Genomic DNA, 18,943 nt, shown 5'->3' with positions numbered 1-18,943 from the left:
GAGCTTGTGTTTCTCTTGGCTAAGTTACCTTCAGGCGTATTGTTGGTTTTATGTCTAGGAAATACATCAGAATAGTTGTAGATTTTGATAATGAAAATACAACGAGCAGGAGGGTCCCAAGACAACGTTTGAATAATATGCTGATAAAGGAAAATACTGGAGGTAGGCGCGAGTCTTCACTGACTGGCCGACGACGACGAAGTGGAGATTTTGCGTGCTGCCTACATTCAGGCCAGATGGCCAAAAACTTTGTCATCATCATTATTAGGTGGCCCGAAAGATAAGACATGGGCATCTGCAGGAAGGCGCGCACCCGCTTGTGGTCGCCGCCATTCGTTTGAACTGCATCTAACTTAACATGTGGGACTCAGTACAACCTACACCTTCACAAAGAAGCGACAATATGATATATTCAGCCTTCACACGGAACAGCGGAAGGCACTGCAAAAATCAAGAAGTTTGGCGCTGCTCGGGCCTTCGCACGAGTTATTGTATAACCAATGGTTGAGCGGATTTGGAATCGCAGAGATTGATGAGAGAGAATCAGCAACCGGCTACTTGTACTACGTGCCGTCGACTTGTTGTCGCATGTCGTTACCGTGTGTCATGCCGTTGTCGGTTGCTCTGCAGCGAACTTTTTGTTTAAATTCAAAATATTCGTGATTGCACTAATAATTTATGCTTTTCTTCCTAGAAACAAAATCATGCGGAAAACACGAAAGAACTATGAACCGCTAGGGTAATGTCGATTATATTATTTTACATGTCGCCAAGCGTTTGTAGCCGATATCACCAATGAGCACAGTGTTTTACTGCTAACGATTACAGTTAGGCATGTTATATGCGGCGTAGTTTAGGTGTTCTGCCTTGATAATTATTCATTTTTATAGATCTGGGGAATGTTTATAAAAGCTAGTCTCACTGTGATATAACGTTTGCATTAGCTCAGAGTGTCTGGCGATTTACATTATTAGAGGCGCTATGACCAGCGTGATATCAGAGGACTCCGGAATTCCTCTGATTCGGTCATGTCCTAAAAGATGCACCAAAAGTGGCGAGTGCATTTGCATTCAACTCGCATAAGAGTGTTAGCCCGGCGGTGGAGAATGGAGCGTTGGAAGCAGAACAGCGTCGCCACTGAGCCACAATGACAGATGCCATAATGGCATGGAAACGCCGCTAATTGTAACGTTGCTGACTGGTCTGATGCGGAAGAAATAGGCTTATAGTTGCAAATTGCGATAGAATGTATAATATTGACTTAAATTTATTGGCAGATTCATAAGCGCGGAGCTCTTACAGGTGAAGATCACGCAAGCACTAGAGGGACATATCAGGTCTACATTTCAGGTACGTACGTCACCTACGACGTTTTATATTTATACTCGTGGTGCGCCTCGTGGTGCTCTTTGCAAAAAAGAAAAGATATGTAAAATAAGTTGCATGCAGAAGCTGACTAAAAAGACCTTCAAATGTTATTTATTCGTCCGCATTTGTAGCCTTTGGATTTTTGTAATAATGATACTGTAACTCTATACTGGCACAAGAAAAATATATTTTGCGAACAACTAAACAATGCTGTGACATTTTGCATTTCTTTCTAAATTTGTGAATTTCATCCAGTCGACAACACAGCAAGAACGTTAAGGGAAGCATTTTGTCTAAGCTTGAAGCCAGCATAATATATGGAGTTTGGTTTTCGTCCTTCATGGTTTACCATTTTACACCGTTAACGCGAAGAAGTTACACTCCCTACTCCCATTTACCGTAGTAGAAGCTGCTGCTCGAAGTGGAACCGTCAATGCAGGGGCGCTTGACCGAGGAAGGGTTACCGCTGCCCTACTGAGAGGTGCTGGGTGCCTTGCCGGTTTTGGATTCCCTACGTTCCAAATTTAGGCTCGGCCGTTTTGAATATTTCTTGTCGGCCCCTCCTAAAGAAAAAGGACCACACGTAAGACAACACAGGCAGAGAAATGCACACAATTCAAGCTCTACACGAGAAATATTCACTCTCCTCGTCCTTCTATCTCATGGCTCCCGAAGGAAGCCTATGAAATTTTTCGCTGACGAAAGTACACCGCTGTGGGTCGTAATTAGTTGCGCTACATTACGGACTAGCGTACGCGCTCAGCGGACGCGACCATCAGTTGTTCGGGTTCAACAAAGGCCGCCATTTTGCGTGCTCTCAAAGGCATCGGTTCGATGCAGATTCGACAAATATCTGGCTACCGCTTTCTAAATAGCAACACTCGCGTTTGCTTTTTTTATGCTACGGCAGCTGTCACGTTGTAAGATTATAAAGCCAACTTGCTTTCAGAAGCCTGGAAATGGGCTTTTCTTAAATTTGTTTTTTTTTAATTTGCTACACAGCCCCCAAAAAAGAGAACACGAAAAAAACATCCAGCCAACGGAGGGAGCTTTTGATTGGACTGTTCAAAAGACGTCATGCATACGCGCCTACCATGTGCAAAAGCGTTGATGTCACACGAAATAGCATTGGCATGAAAAAAGGCATTTCCATAAAATCGCAGCCCGGAAGTGTGCTTTAGGTGTGACTTCCATCCGCTTAGTCCGCTAGAGCCAATTCGGCTGCTGCATGGGCTTTATGGGAGCGTCTGCATTTGTGAATTTCTTTCTATCTGGTATAAGCGTCCAATTTGCTCCTGTGCCCTGCTAGGCGCGCGTCTGCGGTACCCTGGCTACACGTAATGATTTCCAGGATGCCACCAGTTTCTATATATGTTTGCTTCCTGGAACAAATACATGGGCGTTGCAGTTAAATTTAGGCTTTTATGCATTATAGTTTTGCTGAAAAATAAGCGGAGCAGCAATGCATTTTTCAGTGAGGTTGATGGCGCATATGTCCAAAAGGGCGTCATTCTTGAAATTCATTTTGTTTAGATACGACTGGGGAACTCATCTGCTAAATTATGCTGAATGCTATTTACCTGATTTAGTTTCTTCATAGCTAAGACAGGCCTTTAACAGCCGAACTCAGTCATCAGACGGTGGACCGCATCTTAAACAGCTGGAATTTTCTGGCCAGAGTTATTATACCATATGGAATTTGTGCATCATAATAATTGTCCGACTAGGATATAATCTCTTGCTCTGCCAAAACTTATTACCAACTTTATAATAGGGAGAAAGTATTTCTAAAGTGTTACTAATTTCTGCCTTCTGTTTAAATCTGACCCTAATAATGCTTTGATACCACGTATCGCTACGTATGACTTGAACATGTATTTTCTGTGAAGTATTTTGCGTGCTGCATTTCTCTCAGCAAGAAATGGACACTGATGAAAACACTTCCAGTATTTCCCACACAGCGCACTTACGCCTACCTGCCAACCACTTTTGAAACCAATCGCAGATTTTTGCTGAATTGCAAAACTACAGCAAGAATGTAGATCTTCTGTACTTGACAATTTAGAGCACACGGACTATTAATGCTTGGAAATAGCACGACAAAAACAGGAAAAAAGGCAGTGCCTGTATGAATTCATTAAATAGGGCCATTACCATTTGCTATACAGCTAAAAAAAATTTCGACATGGTGGCTCTTGCGCATTGACAGAGTCCTCATAAGGACAAGAACAATCGAACATAAAGATGTGCCCGTGGTTTACTTCAAGTAGGTATGCGTAAGTTCGATGTGGGAGAGTTACTGGAAGGGCTCTTTTTTTTAGATCTGACTTGTGACCAGAAGAAACTCAAGATTTCGGTTCACTTTAGCATGGGCACTTTCATACAGTTTGTATTATAGGTACCATGAATTTTGAATAAGTGTTTGCAGGAGACATCAAGATGAGTGCGCGGCTCTGTAGTTTTAGCTAGATATAAACTTGTGTTCTATGTGATATCGTAGAACACCACTACAGTCATGAAACGGGAATAAAGCAGTGTCCGTCAAAAAAGGTGGCTGAAGCGCAAGCCGCAAGGCACTTTCTGCATCTTAAGAAAGGCGGTGCCAAGGAGGTTCATGCCGAACTGGTCACGGTATGCGGCGAACGACCCTGCATACCATCAGGCATCGAGCTCTTCAGAATCTTGTCACTTTAAAATCGGTATATAATCACTGCTTGTGCTTCATTTTTTCTTAATGGACTCCGCCGCTTTTAGTTTGACGCCCCTAGCAATGAACATCAGTTCTACATAGAACACAATACATACTTTGATAAATCTAGATAGACGTGCACTCAAGTTGAATCCTAATGTGCACACATTCTTCAAATACACGATATTAATAATGCAAAGTTTATGAACGCCCCTCGTATATCAGTCATACACTCTGACAAGACATATTCAATATTGAAGGGGATACGTCTTGCGAGCTCACCAGCTACGATTCGTAAACTTCAATATGCGCTGTCGCGTAAATAATTCGGAAGTTAATTCCTGAATTTCTGTTAAGTAGCTGAACACGCATTTCGATTTGTCGTGCTAGTAATGTGCGTTTCTTGAAATAATTGGTCTCAGGGACAAGAATTACGCTATATGCTACAAAAGATTTATTTTAATTCCATAAAACCAAAAAGGATTAACCTGTATATATGCAGGAATATGTCAAAGAGGCAACCGCGGAAACGCTCAAGCGTGCAAACACACGCATGCAAATACAAGCTTCCATAGGCCTGAATTGTAAAATTTATAGGCAACTTGTGTAATGTGTTGTTATGGTTAACAAGTCGTACGTTTGCGAGTCTCTGAAATTTCGCCGCCTGGCTACTTTTGACTATATTATCAATGTATGACAGCGCACGGACTGCCCAAGTACGAAAAGCGCAAGAAATGGGGCAAAATTTAAACGTTGCAAGCGTCATGCCATGCGCGCGCCCACTTTCCACCGTTTGGATAAAAAAAAACTGAGGTAGTAAGAGCAGCAACTGGCACTGACTGAATTATTGAGTGGGAAAGTATGGAAATGTCACTGTTTGTGCTTGCTTGTTTGACGTCATGACAAATCGTAGGGAAGAAACGCGCAGGCGGGTTGTCCTACGTCACACTTTTAAAACATCTGTGCGTGTGTTCCTGTGCTAAGATTTGTCACGGGGAAATACAGCTGCGCCGATTGTGCTTCGTGGCCACGGAGGTTCGCCGCCTGTATTGCCCAGTACACCGTCTATGTTATTTAAAAATGACCTTGCTCTCCGTGGAAAACATGGACAACCTGTCGCCAATATGGGCAAAACCTTTGTTTCATTGTGTTGGGCGCTAAGGGCCCAGAACTCAGTGAGACACACTCTAAGAAAAAAACATAGTCATTACTTTCTCAGTCATTCATATTTACCATGGAGGCCATGCCCTTTTCTGTCACAGCTGAGGTACTGACCAATTACAATAGACACCGATAGGAAAGGAGGACTTGTCCCATCTGGAGATGTAAGTGGTTTAAAAAACAGAAAGTTTCAGAAAAAGAACATTTTCCTTTGACCCGGATAAAACTTAGAAAAGAAAACAGAGCCTCACCGCCGAATCCTTTGCGGTGCGTCTTATTTCGACATATCAAAAAGTTTTGTCAAAAGAAAGAATTAGGGAATCTGCGAACCATCTGGATCCATCCACGGGTTGGGAAGGACTTCGCTTCAACCAACCTTTATTCCACCTCATCTGTCGCGTACTGCAGATACGCCCTTATTCTGCAGCATGTGAAAGAGACTTACACGAGTTTGAAAATGTGCACACCAAGCTATACGCAAGAAGCTCGCAGGAAATCGCACGCAAAAACTTGTATATGTGCACTCGAACCTCAATGTTCGGAAGGATTGGTCCGCTGCCCAGTGAAGCGTTGGTGCATCAAGTGTAAATCAATCGGACAGATGTTGATACAAATGTCAGTCTTGGCGGTTTATGGGAAACTAATGCCTTGACGTGAACTCGTGCCAAGATTTTCAACCCAGAAACTCTGCTGGGACTTCTGTGATGCGATAACGTAACAACTATATTCTTTTCAGTCATAGACAAATAAATGTGCCAGGTTTTTCATCTCTGGGTTCAATCGTCCTTCTTTCCATTTTTCGTATTGTTCTGAAAGAAAAACATGCAAGAAACCAGCTTTTCTCACGCTCCTCAAGATTACTTCAAATTTTACATCTGTAGTGCTGTCATCAGCCGTTGGTAACTTCTTGTAGGGTAATCAATTAAATATCTTTAAATATTTCACTTTGTGTTTCCCTTTTTCTTGCAAGTAACGTCTGCGTCCCAGAAAAATCCAGCTCAAGGACTAGAATTATGCTATCTGCAACAGGCAATTTTTGAAATCTCCAATGGACTTAAAAATCAACACCCCGGATAATAAGTGCGTAGAAACTGCGCAGTCTTAGAAACACCATCATGATTCCCTTACTAGTGACTTTTAAGGTGAGCGCATATTATCAACGTCATCTTATCTAATAAATAATGGCACGCGCTAGTTACGCTAGATGTCGAGGAAGAAGAAGTGTGCGTGGTAGCTGCTGCGAAAATTACTAACTCTGTGGATTACGGACATCTCCTGCACCCTTGGAACAGAAATTTTTGCCGAACACGGAAAATGGAAGTGTCCATCACGAAGCTGCGCTGCCGTATACCTGCATTGAACTTCTACCTCCACAGGTCTGGTCTGGTCCCCTCACCATTATGCTCATTCTGTGGCGAAGCGGAGACAATCGATCATTTTTTGTTGTCTTGCAGACGTTTTTCTATTATAAGAAAACGACTACTCGAAATCCCGCTTCGCTCTATTGGTCTGACTTTATCAGTGCCTGTGATCCTATCTTTTGGAGCCTCCATTGTTGGGTTCAGCCACAGAAACGTTTGCTTGGCGATCCAAAATTACCTCATCGAAACTAATCGATTTCCATGTTAGATTGATCGTTCTCCCTCCCAACCATAGCTTTCTTTTATTTCTTATCTTTTATTAATTATTATTGTTATTATTATTATTATCTTATACCCGGTTTTCATCTGATTATTTCCTTTTTTTCTCCAAACACAAAACGCTTCCTTTTAAACTCACACGCCCAAATTGTTAACTCCCTTGTTATCATTATTATTTTAGGCACCTAATTATACCGCCCGATTCTTGGCCAATCCCCCACTGTGGGTATGTGCCACAGCCACTCAGGACAACAACAACAACAACAACGAACTGTAAACGGCCGTTCGCTTAAAACTGACTGACTGGCTTTTCCTCTCGTGACAAACTGGTGGACGTGCTGGGTACGCATCCATCGTATGCCTACGGGTCCTCAACCAGAAGCTACCGACGCCAGTACCTCGGGGACGGCAGAAATCTATCGAAGCAGCCGTCGCCTACAAGGTCTTCCACCGCAATACAGCCCCCTGGCAAGCTCCGTGAGGAAGATGTCAACAACTACCGCAAGCCAAACCGAGGGGATCCCAAATGCTGCCGTACCATGCATTCTCAACGCGCCTCGCACGCCTAACCCGTTCCATGGCGACGCCTTTGAGGACGTTGAAGACTGGTTGGACCATTTCAACCGGGTCGCCGCCTTTAACGACTGGGACGATCGCCGTAAGTTGAAGAACGTCTACTTTTCCCTTTTAGACGCGGCGAGAGTATGGTACGAAAACCACGAAGCCTCATTTACCAGCTGGCAGGAGTTTTACCGACTGCTTTGCGAAGCCTTCTGCACTCCCGAAAGGAAAGAAAGAGCCGAACAGGCACTGTCTTCGAGGTTCCAAATGCCAAACGAAACCGTCGCCATGTTCGTCGAAGACGTGACGCGATTGTTCCGTCGGGCCGATCCACTAATGCCAGAAGACAAGAAGGTGCGTCTGTTAATGCGAGGCGTAAAAGAACAGCTTTTCGCGGGCCTCGTGCGCAATCCTCCTACAGCAGTCTCTCAGTTCATTCGTGAGGGAACAGTCATGGCACGTATGCTTCGGCAGCGGCTCTCGCAGTATGAACGCCAGACGACCATGACTGCTGCATGCTCTCTCGTACCTGCAAATGATGACAGGGAGTCCCTTACCGAGCTAATACGACAAATCGTTCGAGAAGAACTGCAGAAGTCCTATGCATCAGCTCCGGCACCTCCCGGTGCCGCGGTTCTTACGGATGTCATTCCGGAAGAAATCGGCAAAGTGGTTCATCCCTCGCCACCAACGCGACCCGAACCTCCTACGTTCTCGTACGCGGATGCTCTTCGGGCTTCCGCGCCGTCGACGGGCCGTTTTTCGCAGCCGCCTGCTGATATTTCTCGACGCTCCCCAAGTCCGATCCACCGCACGAATCCGCAACCACCTTTTCATCCTGGTCCGCGCAAATCTACAGTATGGCGCGCCCCCGACAACAGTCCGTTGTGCTATCACTGCGGGGAGGCTGGTCACATGTATCGCGACTGCCAGTACCGACGGATTGGTCTGCGGGGATACCATCCGGACGCCCGTTGCCCGCGCTATGGCGAACGCCCGCACGACATCGAGCAATACTTAGAAAGTAACCGGCTTCCTCCTGCTCAACAGCGAAGACAGTCACGGTCGCCTTCACCTCGTCGGTACGCGTCACCAAACCGTGCTCAACCCGCCTTTGATTCCGCTGGAGTCAACGGTGGAAGCCCGCGCCGGGGAAACTGAAAACGGCGACCTCCGGGGGTGAGGCCGCTGTCATGCGGACCGTCAAATATCCTCCGCCGACGCCATCCCCTCGCGACGTACCGCTGACGCCTTCATTCGAAACTGCAAAAAGAACTTCTGCTGCTATTACTGCTTCAATCGACGGTTATCCGGTAACTGCACTTGTCGATACGGGAGCTGACTACTCGGTTATGAGTGCCTCACTGGCCACTCGGCTACGCAAGGTGCTGACAGCGTGGGACGGCCCACATCTGATTACGGCCGGAGGACACCTCGTGTCACCCATTGGACGATGCACCGCCAGACTTGCAATTTCTACTTCGACTTTCGTAGCGTCTTTCCTTGTGCTGCCCCAGTGTTCTCGGCTAGTTATACTGGGCATGGATTTTCTCCAGGAGTATGGGGCGATCATTAACCTTCGTGACTTGTTCGTGACTTTTTCTAACTACGTTTCTTCGGATTCGAGTGTGGAGGATGAACATCACCGCGCGGCTTTACGCGTGGTCGATGACTGCGTGACGTTACCGCCTCGAAGTAGCATCTTCGTCCTCGTTGAATGCCCCCAAGAACAACTAGGAATAGCCATTGCCGATGGTAACCTCGCCATATTGCTGGATCGCGAAGTCGGCGTCGCACGAGGTCTCGTAGAGCTCCAACATAGGCAAACCACCATTCTAGTTACCAACTTCAGTGGCGAATACAAGCACTTTGCGAGGCATACCACCATGGCCTACTTTGAAACGGTGGCCGATTCCAACGCCTGTGCTTCGGTAACGACAATCTCGATTCCGGAACCCAGCGATGTGGACTTGAGCAGTCACATCAACGTCAACCCACAGCTAGACCAAAATGAGAAGCAGAGGCTCCTCACTCTGCTATCGTCATTTAGCGACTGTTTCGCCACCACGTCGCAGGTCAAACAGACTCCTTTAATCAAACACAGAATCATCACTGAACCGACCGTCCAACCTGTTCGCCAACACGCTTCTCGCGTGTCGCAAAGAGAACAGGATGCTATTCGTCATCAAGTTAATGGGTAATGGCACGCGCTAGTTACGCTAGATGTCGAGGAAGAAGAAGTGTGCGTGGTAGCTGCTGCGAAAACGAACTGTAAACGGCCGTTCGCTTAAAACTGACTGACTGGCTTTTCCTCTCGTGACAATATCTCTGTTTTCTACAGTGTACCGAAAATCAAGCCCCCAAACGGGCGAGATTCCGAGCCTATCGAACCGTTATCACACTGATTCGAACAAGCTTGTGGCGCATGGAGCGCACGTCAAGCATATCAAATCAACTAGCTTAAACCACCGCAGAATTGTTCGGATGCGGTTCAGTTATTCACGATTCTTTTCCAAGGTCAGGGTGTCATCATCCACGCAAGAATCTGGTCTCTTAGCCTCCCTAAACGTTGCTCTATCTCAGCTCTTTTCCCTGTTCAGGTGTTCTATCATACTCAACCTTATCAACCACCATATCCACCAACGAACCCAGCCACTAGCATCGCACTGCGATTATATGGCATCGCACTTGGAACCAGTGCCAAGTAGGCCGCACTCGCATTCAGTGCTACCACTTTCCAAGGCTCCTTCCATTTCTTCAAGCAGCGACAAATTGCAACAACCTGCTCCCCCCAAGTTGCCGCCATTAGTTGTGTATACATATTGAAGCGAAACAAAAAAAAATTAACAAACGACCTTTTAGAATAAACAACGACGCCATCTTTTGTGCTCATTATTTGTGCTATTCATGAATGCACATTTCCTACTTATCTCAGTCGTTCATGTGTGTTGTATTTATAATTTAACAACATTGATTCATAACTAGTGTATATTGAATGTATAATTACTGTATGTAAACCCACCCTTCATTGTGTGCCCCTACAGGCTTTTCAAGGTAGCACGGTGAAATGTAATGCGTTTATGAGTGATATTATATGCACAAAAGACGTATAGTTTAGTCAGGGTAACTCGTTGATGGCACAGCAATGTCAGGTATTTTCGTTGTCGAGAAACAATATCTGATGCCCTTTTATATAGGCCAAAGCGTTCGTTCCTTTTCATACAAGCACTTGCGAACCGTCTTGCAGACATGGAACAAAGAATATGGTACTGTCTTCAAGCACGTGAGTGACAGGTGAGCGTCGTCCAAACAATGGGAGATGGGATTTGCGTAGACGTGCACAATGCTGACGACTTCAAGCTTTCCCACAAAATTGAACGATCAGCCTGCTCACCTCTTTGGGACTACATCGCTGGAAGCGAAATGTATGCGAAGGAAATTTCGTTAGCCCTCATATGCATTTTACTCTCAAGCGGTCCTCAAATTAGTAAGTTAACCAATTATTTTTTTCTTTGTGGTACAGCACACTATAAACAGCTACTATGCAACAATACTAATGCCGCCTGCTTTTATGAACATGAATCTGGGGCAAAAATTAGGTAGCACTATACATGTTTACTGCTAAGAATCTAAATTAAAAAAAATAAATAAATAAATGCAAAGAGAACACTCCAACTGAGGGCAGCTGTACTTATCCGGAGAAGCATCCATCGGTATTAACAACATCCAGGACACTTCTTGCGAAACCCAAACAAAATGACAATGGAGGTGCTTTATCAGCGAACAAGAAATTGCCATTATTGATGTCTCTGGGCATCAGAACATCCTGAACCTCAAAACTATACGGCCTCATTCAAGTAACTGTTAAAATGGGTCGAATTTTTCATATTAAACTATAGGAGTTTGTTTTCCTCAGTCACTAAGTAGAGCACAATACGCACCTTGTCTTTCACTCAAGGTTTTTCAAAAAAATTGTGCAAGATGTCATCTGCTTAATTGAGAAATGCTGTGACAGTTACAAGATGAAGTCCCATTTGAATAAGTATTCATGAATACAGAAGTGCGACCATTGTCCGATAATACGTATTTAGAAATATAAATGTTAAATGACATGAAACCACCGTGGGGGCCATCAGTGGGCTGCCGGGGAGCACCCCTAACACGCAAGCTTGTAGTTCTACTACTCAAAAAAGTTCATAGCAACTGAAAGCTATAAAGGAGAGGTAAAACTGGCGTACAGATGAATCATTATGCTAGTTGCCGCCCCTGATGCAGTCCCGGATGTGTGTAAGCCATCGATTTAATGTCAAGGCACGTCTATTAGGTAAATCTACGCGAAGAGTGCCTTAAGAGCTGGGAACTTGTTTCTGATATTTATGATAGCAATGGTTGGCCCAGGTGATAGCCGCCATATACCCCAATTATGATCACATAGCATTAACCATGTGTGTTTTTTGGTTCAAACAACTTAAGTTTTTGTACGACCTTCTAAACATAATGGATGCATGCTGCTAGAATGTATCTATTTGTGAAAGAGGCAACCTCTATTCGGGAAATGTAGTTGCATGCTCTTGAAAAGGACTCTCAAAATTAGTGTCTCGTCATAGGAGCAACACTATGGGCAGAATGTTATTTTTATAATTACCATATAAGCACCAGGACATTATTACATATCTGCGAAAACAGCAAGTTAGAAAACCATAGTTGGGTAAAGTCGCGCTGCAAATAATATGGCTATAGATCAGGCTCCCTGACACCTGAAGCAGGGCTTTCGGTCTCTCACATTCGGTGGGCAGAGCAACTTTCTGCGGGAATCTGTTGGAGGCGCAAGGTCTTAACCGGTGGCAAGTACCTAAACATGTTGTGCAGGCGCTGCTGCAACTGCTGCTCAAGTTCAGCAATCTTGCCTGCAGACATGTAATGGCGTTCTCGCTTTCTTGCTCCTTAAGCTATGCGACATACTCACTACGGGGGATAGGTCAGAAACGCGGTCTTAAAGGGAGGCTCTGTAATACGTGCCACACAAATACGCAGAAATTTCTCGCTTCCATTGCTTGAGTACACTTAATGACATTACTCTCCGCGCAGAAAAAAAACTTTAGTGCATGGTTAACAAAATATATGTCCAACTGAAAAATCAGCTGCCCACTGCACCCTCAGTTATGTTGGAATCCATCTGCAAGGCGTCAGTACCGCAGCGCCTTCTTCATTCGTTTCATTATGGCCACATTAAGTTTGGCGTCATTTATGTTCATGAGCATAAATCATAAGTCATGAGCACAAATCTCAAGGACTAAACTTCTGCTTAGTGAAGATGGCGTTAGCGGCAGCTGGTTTAATGGCATTAATTTATTGCAGATAGTTTCATGTGACCGCGCTTCCAGTGCCAGCAGTGCTGAAAAGCGTGGGCTCAGAGATTGTTTATCGTCACACTGAGTGATCCATCGTTGATATGCTCGGTGTGAACACTACCAGACGTAACCAGGTCTCGCACTCTAAAACTCTTTTTCACCGGTGGTGTTCGATACGATATTGAGCCACGCTGTTTCACCTGCTAAATGCATGTGTCTGAGATGCCATGCGATACATCTGTTACGAAAGCGTACAGTGACTAATAAAAAGTTAAGGCCTTCTTGACCCATTTTAGTACCACGAGCAAGGTGTTACCCTGTATGCACAGCCGTTCCTACATTTATATCATCGCAGTTGCCAATCATACGTCCCCGTTGGTTTGTCTAATTCGTGCGATCCTTGGGCATCGGACGGCAGATGTAGCGCGATTTAGATAAAAAAAAAAAACTACGAATTAGGAAAGGGTGTTGATGAAGTTCGTCAATGGAATACTGACACGACATCTTTGACTGGTCATTTTACGCAGAACCAAGGTACACGTTTTAAGCCTCATAAAATGAATGCGGACACACATCAGAGGCAATAAAAAGTTGAAATTATCACTTAATTCTAGCGATCAGTTTCAGTATCGGCAGCAAGGAATTGAATGTGCCATGACGTCACATCATGAACTAGCTCACTCAATTCCTACATTTCCCGAAGAAACGAGTGCAGTGCTGTTGATGTGTTTATTTGTGTGTACAATGTCAGGATAGCTATATCTTTAATTGAAGACATGGAGAACGTTTCTTGGTATTGACAGCTTAAAATGATGACTCTATATCCTGTGTATATATATAACAATATTGCCTGTATGCCTTCAATTGCCAACAACATTGCCTGCCTTCAACAACAACAACATATATAACAACATTGCCTGTATGCCAGATGCAGTTATAACTTATACATATATATATATATATATATATATAAGTTATAACTGCATCTGGCATACAGGCAATCTTGAAGGCATTCGTCGATAGAACAAAAAAATAGGCAACATATAATTGTGCGACTTTAGTTTCATCTTCTGATAAACTTTCTTACAAGCGCGTGTCCTGTTGTCTGCATAATTTTCTCATAAGTGGTAGTATCCCGCGTGGCCTTTTTTCTGTTGGCGTCTTGTGGCTAGGATTTATAGTGATAATATATTTCTTTGTTTCTTTTAACATGAAATAACTAGTGAGTGAGCATCCGTGTCTTAATCTGTCCATAATGTTGTGGTTCTGTTCGCGCCAGGTTCCTCATTACTATAAAGATTTTCCCATCTTCTTTTTGGCTCCAGTCAATAAAGTCAGCTTCTTTGGAGGCAGAACAGTCGTTTTCACATACTGCTGCCACCTTCGTTGCTTCTTGCCATGAGAGATGGAAGGCTGTAAGCTCTGTACACTTAGAAAACCATGACAGTCTAACAGAGATTATTTAGAGAGAGTTAGGTACACGTTTAAATTCAACATAATCCATAAAACCCGACGGAGCCTAAGCTGCACAGCACCACTCCTACTGACAAGACACCAGTGATGGGTTGGAGCTCTGTTTTAAAACATCGATGGGTCCTTCAAACACAACCTCTCGACAAATCGCCACGTACAAACAGCCCGACTGGGTTAGGCGGTAATCTGACGTTTACAATACTACATCTCCTTCTCCAGCTCGTCCAGAAGATTGCTAAAAAACTATGCGGATAAAATGAACACGTTGGAATCTAGGTGAAGCGGATCTTTAGTGGAGAGGATAATGATGGGCTGTAAGGTTTTCCATTTTGTTCCTGCATATTCGGTTTACAGGAAACGGGCCTGAGCTTGTGCTCCCGCGCACTGGTTCTACGAAATGTCACAAATCTCACATTTACTTGTGTTTCTTAGTTTCGTCTGATTTACTTTAAATGTACCAGCCGTTTCCAGACCGATCTCCCTTTGTGGGTATGTGCCGCAGTAAAACATTGTTACAATCAACGCACGACGATCACCTCAAAAATCTAGGTAGTGGCGACACGAGCACCACCCGTTTCTTGACATATCCTCTATTGTGAGTAGGTGCCATTGTATAGAAATTATCACCATCAGCAACATGCGGACGCGCTTAGTCGCTGATCTACAATCCTGGGTATGTGTCATTGTATGAAAACCATCATCGTCATTATCAACACGCGGACACGTTTCCCGGTAGTCGGTGTGTGCAATGGTATGGAAATTACCATTATCGTCAGTACGCGCTGATCGTCCCAAAGAATTACTTGATGGCGCGATATGTACCACTCGAGTCTTGGCCACTATCCAAACACGCATTTAGATATTGGCAACAACTGTATGAATTACCCAGCCAGAACATTTTTTCCCTCACAACGGCTCCTCTTCATTGTTAAGGCATTTGCCACAAATACACCTTGTCCAATACTCTGCGCAGCTCACTCTATGCGATGCGGCTGCCTGGAACGCCCAGCGAAGGGTGGACCAGGTCGAGACCTCATGTGCAGCCCCTACAATACGCCGGCGTCTGTGAAGAACCAAATTCGCAGCTGCGTCTGCAGGCTCGGCGCCTATCGTAATCCCTGGGGTCAGTGTATCAGCCTGGAAGAGTGCAAACGCTGTGGCACCTATCCACACAAGAGCTATAACCTCTGTGCGTCAGAGTGCCCCCTGAGGTGCGACGAGCCTGTACAAAAATGTTCCAACCGGTGTGTCGTCAGGTGCGACTGTGCTCCTGGATACGTGCTGTAAGTTTCGTTCTAAATCTTTTTTTTAGTATTACAAGAGGAACGCATTGACTAAAAGCTACTAGGTGTAGTACCTTGACGAGGTGAATTGCTCCTTTAAACGATAGTAAATGTCCACTTACAGGCCTTTAGGTGTCAGGTGCTATGGTAAAGACAGTAACATGTACAATAAAAGAGGCCTAATTATGGCCTCATACAGATAACAGGCACAGCATTCCTTCGGCTTACAAAGCGAACAAAAGCAAAGAAAGAGAATCACGAGCGCTGGACAAGTAACGGAAGGTCAAGGAACATTAGACTCAACTAGGTTATGCTAACTCGACCAATGTTAGGAAAGGTATCGTCACTCTAGTTGTGCTTGAGTATCGGGGCACTGGCCGCTGCTTAAAACTTCTTTCTGGGCGAGTTGGTGCATACTTGACACAAAAACTGTTTAAAGGAAACACATGCAATCACAAAGTAAGGGACAGGACACAAGCGCTGACTGTCAACTAACTTTTATTAACGGAAGACGGGTGCCTTATATAAGGGGAAAGGCAGAAGTGAAAGGGGAAGGGAGTGATACAATCGGGGAAAATGACGATGCACATCGATAAATGAACGTGCCAGCAGTCAACGCATTCAGGCGCGATGAAACAAGAAAACGAAAAAACTAGACTGCTGATCTAGAAAAACTAAAAAACTGAAACGAGAAACTGAAACGAAAAAACTAGGCTGCTGATTATTGAATATTTCGCGTTTGAGTGCTAAGGAAACTTACTTAAACGCTTTCAGCTATTTTTTCTCAGTGACTAGTTATATATGGTACTGCGCCAACTTGACTACCTTGAGTAATAAATCTCGGGTGTGCATATTTCTCGCTGCGATTACAGAAAGATTATTTCAAGAGCAGCTACCCTCTTTTAATTAGCCATACACCCGTTTTATAACGTAGTACGTGATTTTAAAGCAGACGCTCTTCATATCTCATTAAAATGACGAGTTCACACTAGAGAACTATAAGATTGGCGATGTCATTATGAAATCGTATAATCAGAAACGCAGCGAATGACCTTCTCCGCAAGGTATACCCTTCATAAGTAGTCATTATTGCAGCGCCTACTTTGTATATGTTGATTTTCTGCACTTAACTTTTCGAACGTGTCTTCAGATTCATATTTATTTTGACTTTTTTGTGTGGTGCAGAGGCAGAAATAACGCGGACAAGTGCGTCAAGGCGGATTGCTGCCCTCCAAAATGTCCTGCAAACTCGACGTTCAAACTCTGCGTGTCCAACTGCAGGCCGATGTGCGGTAGACCACAACCCCGCAATTGCTATGACCGTTGTACCACGGGTGGCTGCGTCTGCAACAAAGGCTTCTCCGAGGTCGTTATTGGTGGCGCCATCAGCTGCGTGCCCGATTTCCAGTGCAATCAGTATTTGCCCCGCAACGAAATCTGATGACATTGATCGCATTTGATGTCACGACATTGAACGATTTTTTTTTCCTTAGAGAAAACGTAACTTCAATTTGACCATGCGCCTACCAAACACAGCAATAAAATTCAGGTGCGCTAATCGTCTCTGCCAACTTATTGCGATGTGAGACGAGCGCACGATGATTGACAGCGTTTCTTGCTTTCGACATCTTATGAGTTTAACAAAGGTTGTGTAATTCACAAGCTGTCATTTTCTGTAGGAATTTCCGAACTTACCCGCTTTTTCCCCCTTTCAGTTCCTTGACCTTAACTCAGTTGATGGGGCATCCCCTAGAGTAAACTATTAAGATGATCTGCACTCCTAGAGACCTACAGAAACAAGAGTTTTTTAAGAAGTTAATTCATGCATGCTATTTTTCGTTCACGTGCCGTACATACCAATTCCGGTTGTTAAGCAGGGCAGTTGCAGTAAATAAATATACAAAGTGAATTCCATTCATTATTTACTTCCCTCCACCTTGCGGGTTTCGGCAGAACTATTACGTCAAACTCTTGCTTTTGCTTCGAGTTGTCGTTAAATTCGACTTCACCCTGCCATCTGCCAGCCGCCTGGTTAGGTCAGATGGTGGAGCGGCTGCCCCAGAAAGGCGGTGGTCCCGGGTACGAGCACGGGACCAGGAGGAATTTTCCTTCAACTGCGAGGCTTTCTTTCTCGAGGAACCCGTATGGGTTTCCTTTGTAGCAATTCCTATGATTTGGTGAATGCCTCAGTTTCCCTTCATTAGTCAATTTTGGTCTACTCAATCGGTAGTCGTTGTTCTAATGGTTTTCTGCGTCTTCACTAATATCTTAATTTTCTGGCTTCGCGTACGCATATATGCTATATGCATATATGCTATATGCTACTGCGCGTACGCAGTAGCATATAGTGAACATGCCCGCAAAGGTTTAATAAACTGTAGTGCCACGTAAAAAGAACGCAAGATCGAAGCTATGTTTCTTTTTAATTTCTATAATGGCCATGCCTTCCACATAGCTCTTCACGGCGAGTGCCACGCTATGGGTGTAGTAAAGCGGAACTGCCAACTAACAGCCGCAAGCAAGGTAAGCAGGCCACAAAGTAAATCTTCCGTGGTGTTTTCTGCATTCACGAATACATACATACGTAACCAGATTCACACCACTCTGCGACGATGATGCGATTAAAAAAAGTGGACTTCAATCCACGCTGCGAAGGTGGTTGGCCAGCGAAGGTGTGGTAGCACCTGGTCCGTTAGACCAATCTGACGCAGTCTTGAACTGGGTCCTCCAGAGCCTGAGCACGACGCCGTTGGGCGTGCTGAAGTTGCTGTTCCCGTAGCCACTCATTGTGTTCACGCTGCTCCTCGGCAGTCCTGAACGTATATGGCCTTTCCATAGTGCTATAAGAACACACATGAAAGGAGTTGCTAGGCGGATTCTTCTTTTATATATACATGAAAGCGCAGTTACGTCACTGTCTGCTTCCTACGCTAGAGTTGCCGCTTCCCAGCAACTACAACTTACGCAACTGCAATTTTTACCGGGAAACGCTTGCGGTGAACGCTATGTGAGAGGGTGAGCGATCTGGATCTCATTTGTTCCCACCGCACGGCTGGCGCCACCGTTGCTGCGGGTTCGCGGAGACAAGTGCCATCTGGTATTGTTGCGAGGAACCCAGCGGCGCATGCGGCACACACCTCGCGTTGCGATTGGTTTAAATTTTTGCCCAAGGACACCAAATGTGCATGAGGGGGGGAGGGGGGGGTAGAGGTATAAAGCTCCGCTGTAAAATTCTAGAGCATTGCAAACTGCAGCAGAAACATGTGCGTAGAAGTACCATATCGCAGGCACTTCATCGGCACCTTGGATAATATCCAAGCTTTAGGTATTCTCATAGGAACTTTTTGTCTGTTTCGAAGATCTAGGGTGCAGAAATATTGCACACGACATGACGAAAGATATCGCTTACTTGGTCGC

The 18,943-nt window shown here is 44.7% G+C and overlaps 1 protein-coding gene across 1 annotated transcript; it reads left to right on the top strand.

The window, feature by feature from the left end:
• The first annotated feature begins 10,716 nt into the window (after positions 1–10,716).
• Positions 10,717–17,444, top strand: LOC139050491 (zonadhesin-like). The gene is made up of 3 exons (XM_070526935.1): positions 10,717–10,906; positions 15,217–15,526; positions 16,712–17,444. Exons 1-3 carry the CDS (start codon positions 10,732–10,734, stop codon positions 16,965–16,967), a joined length of 741 nt encoding a protein of 246 aa, XP_070383036.1. The 5' UTR covers positions 10,717–10,731; the 3' UTR covers positions 16,968–17,444.
• The last annotated feature ends 1,499 nt before the right edge of the window (positions 17,445–18,943 follow it).

Source organism: Dermacentor albipictus, chromosome 10, assembly GCF_038994185.2.
Source record: "Dermacentor albipictus isolate Rhodes 1998 colony chromosome 10, USDA_Dalb.pri_finalv2, whole genome shotgun sequence".
Lineage (NCBI taxonomy): Eukaryota > Metazoa > Arthropoda > Arachnida > Ixodida > Ixodidae > Dermacentor > Dermacentor albipictus.
This window is presented reverse-complemented; position numbering and strand designations above follow the sequence as displayed.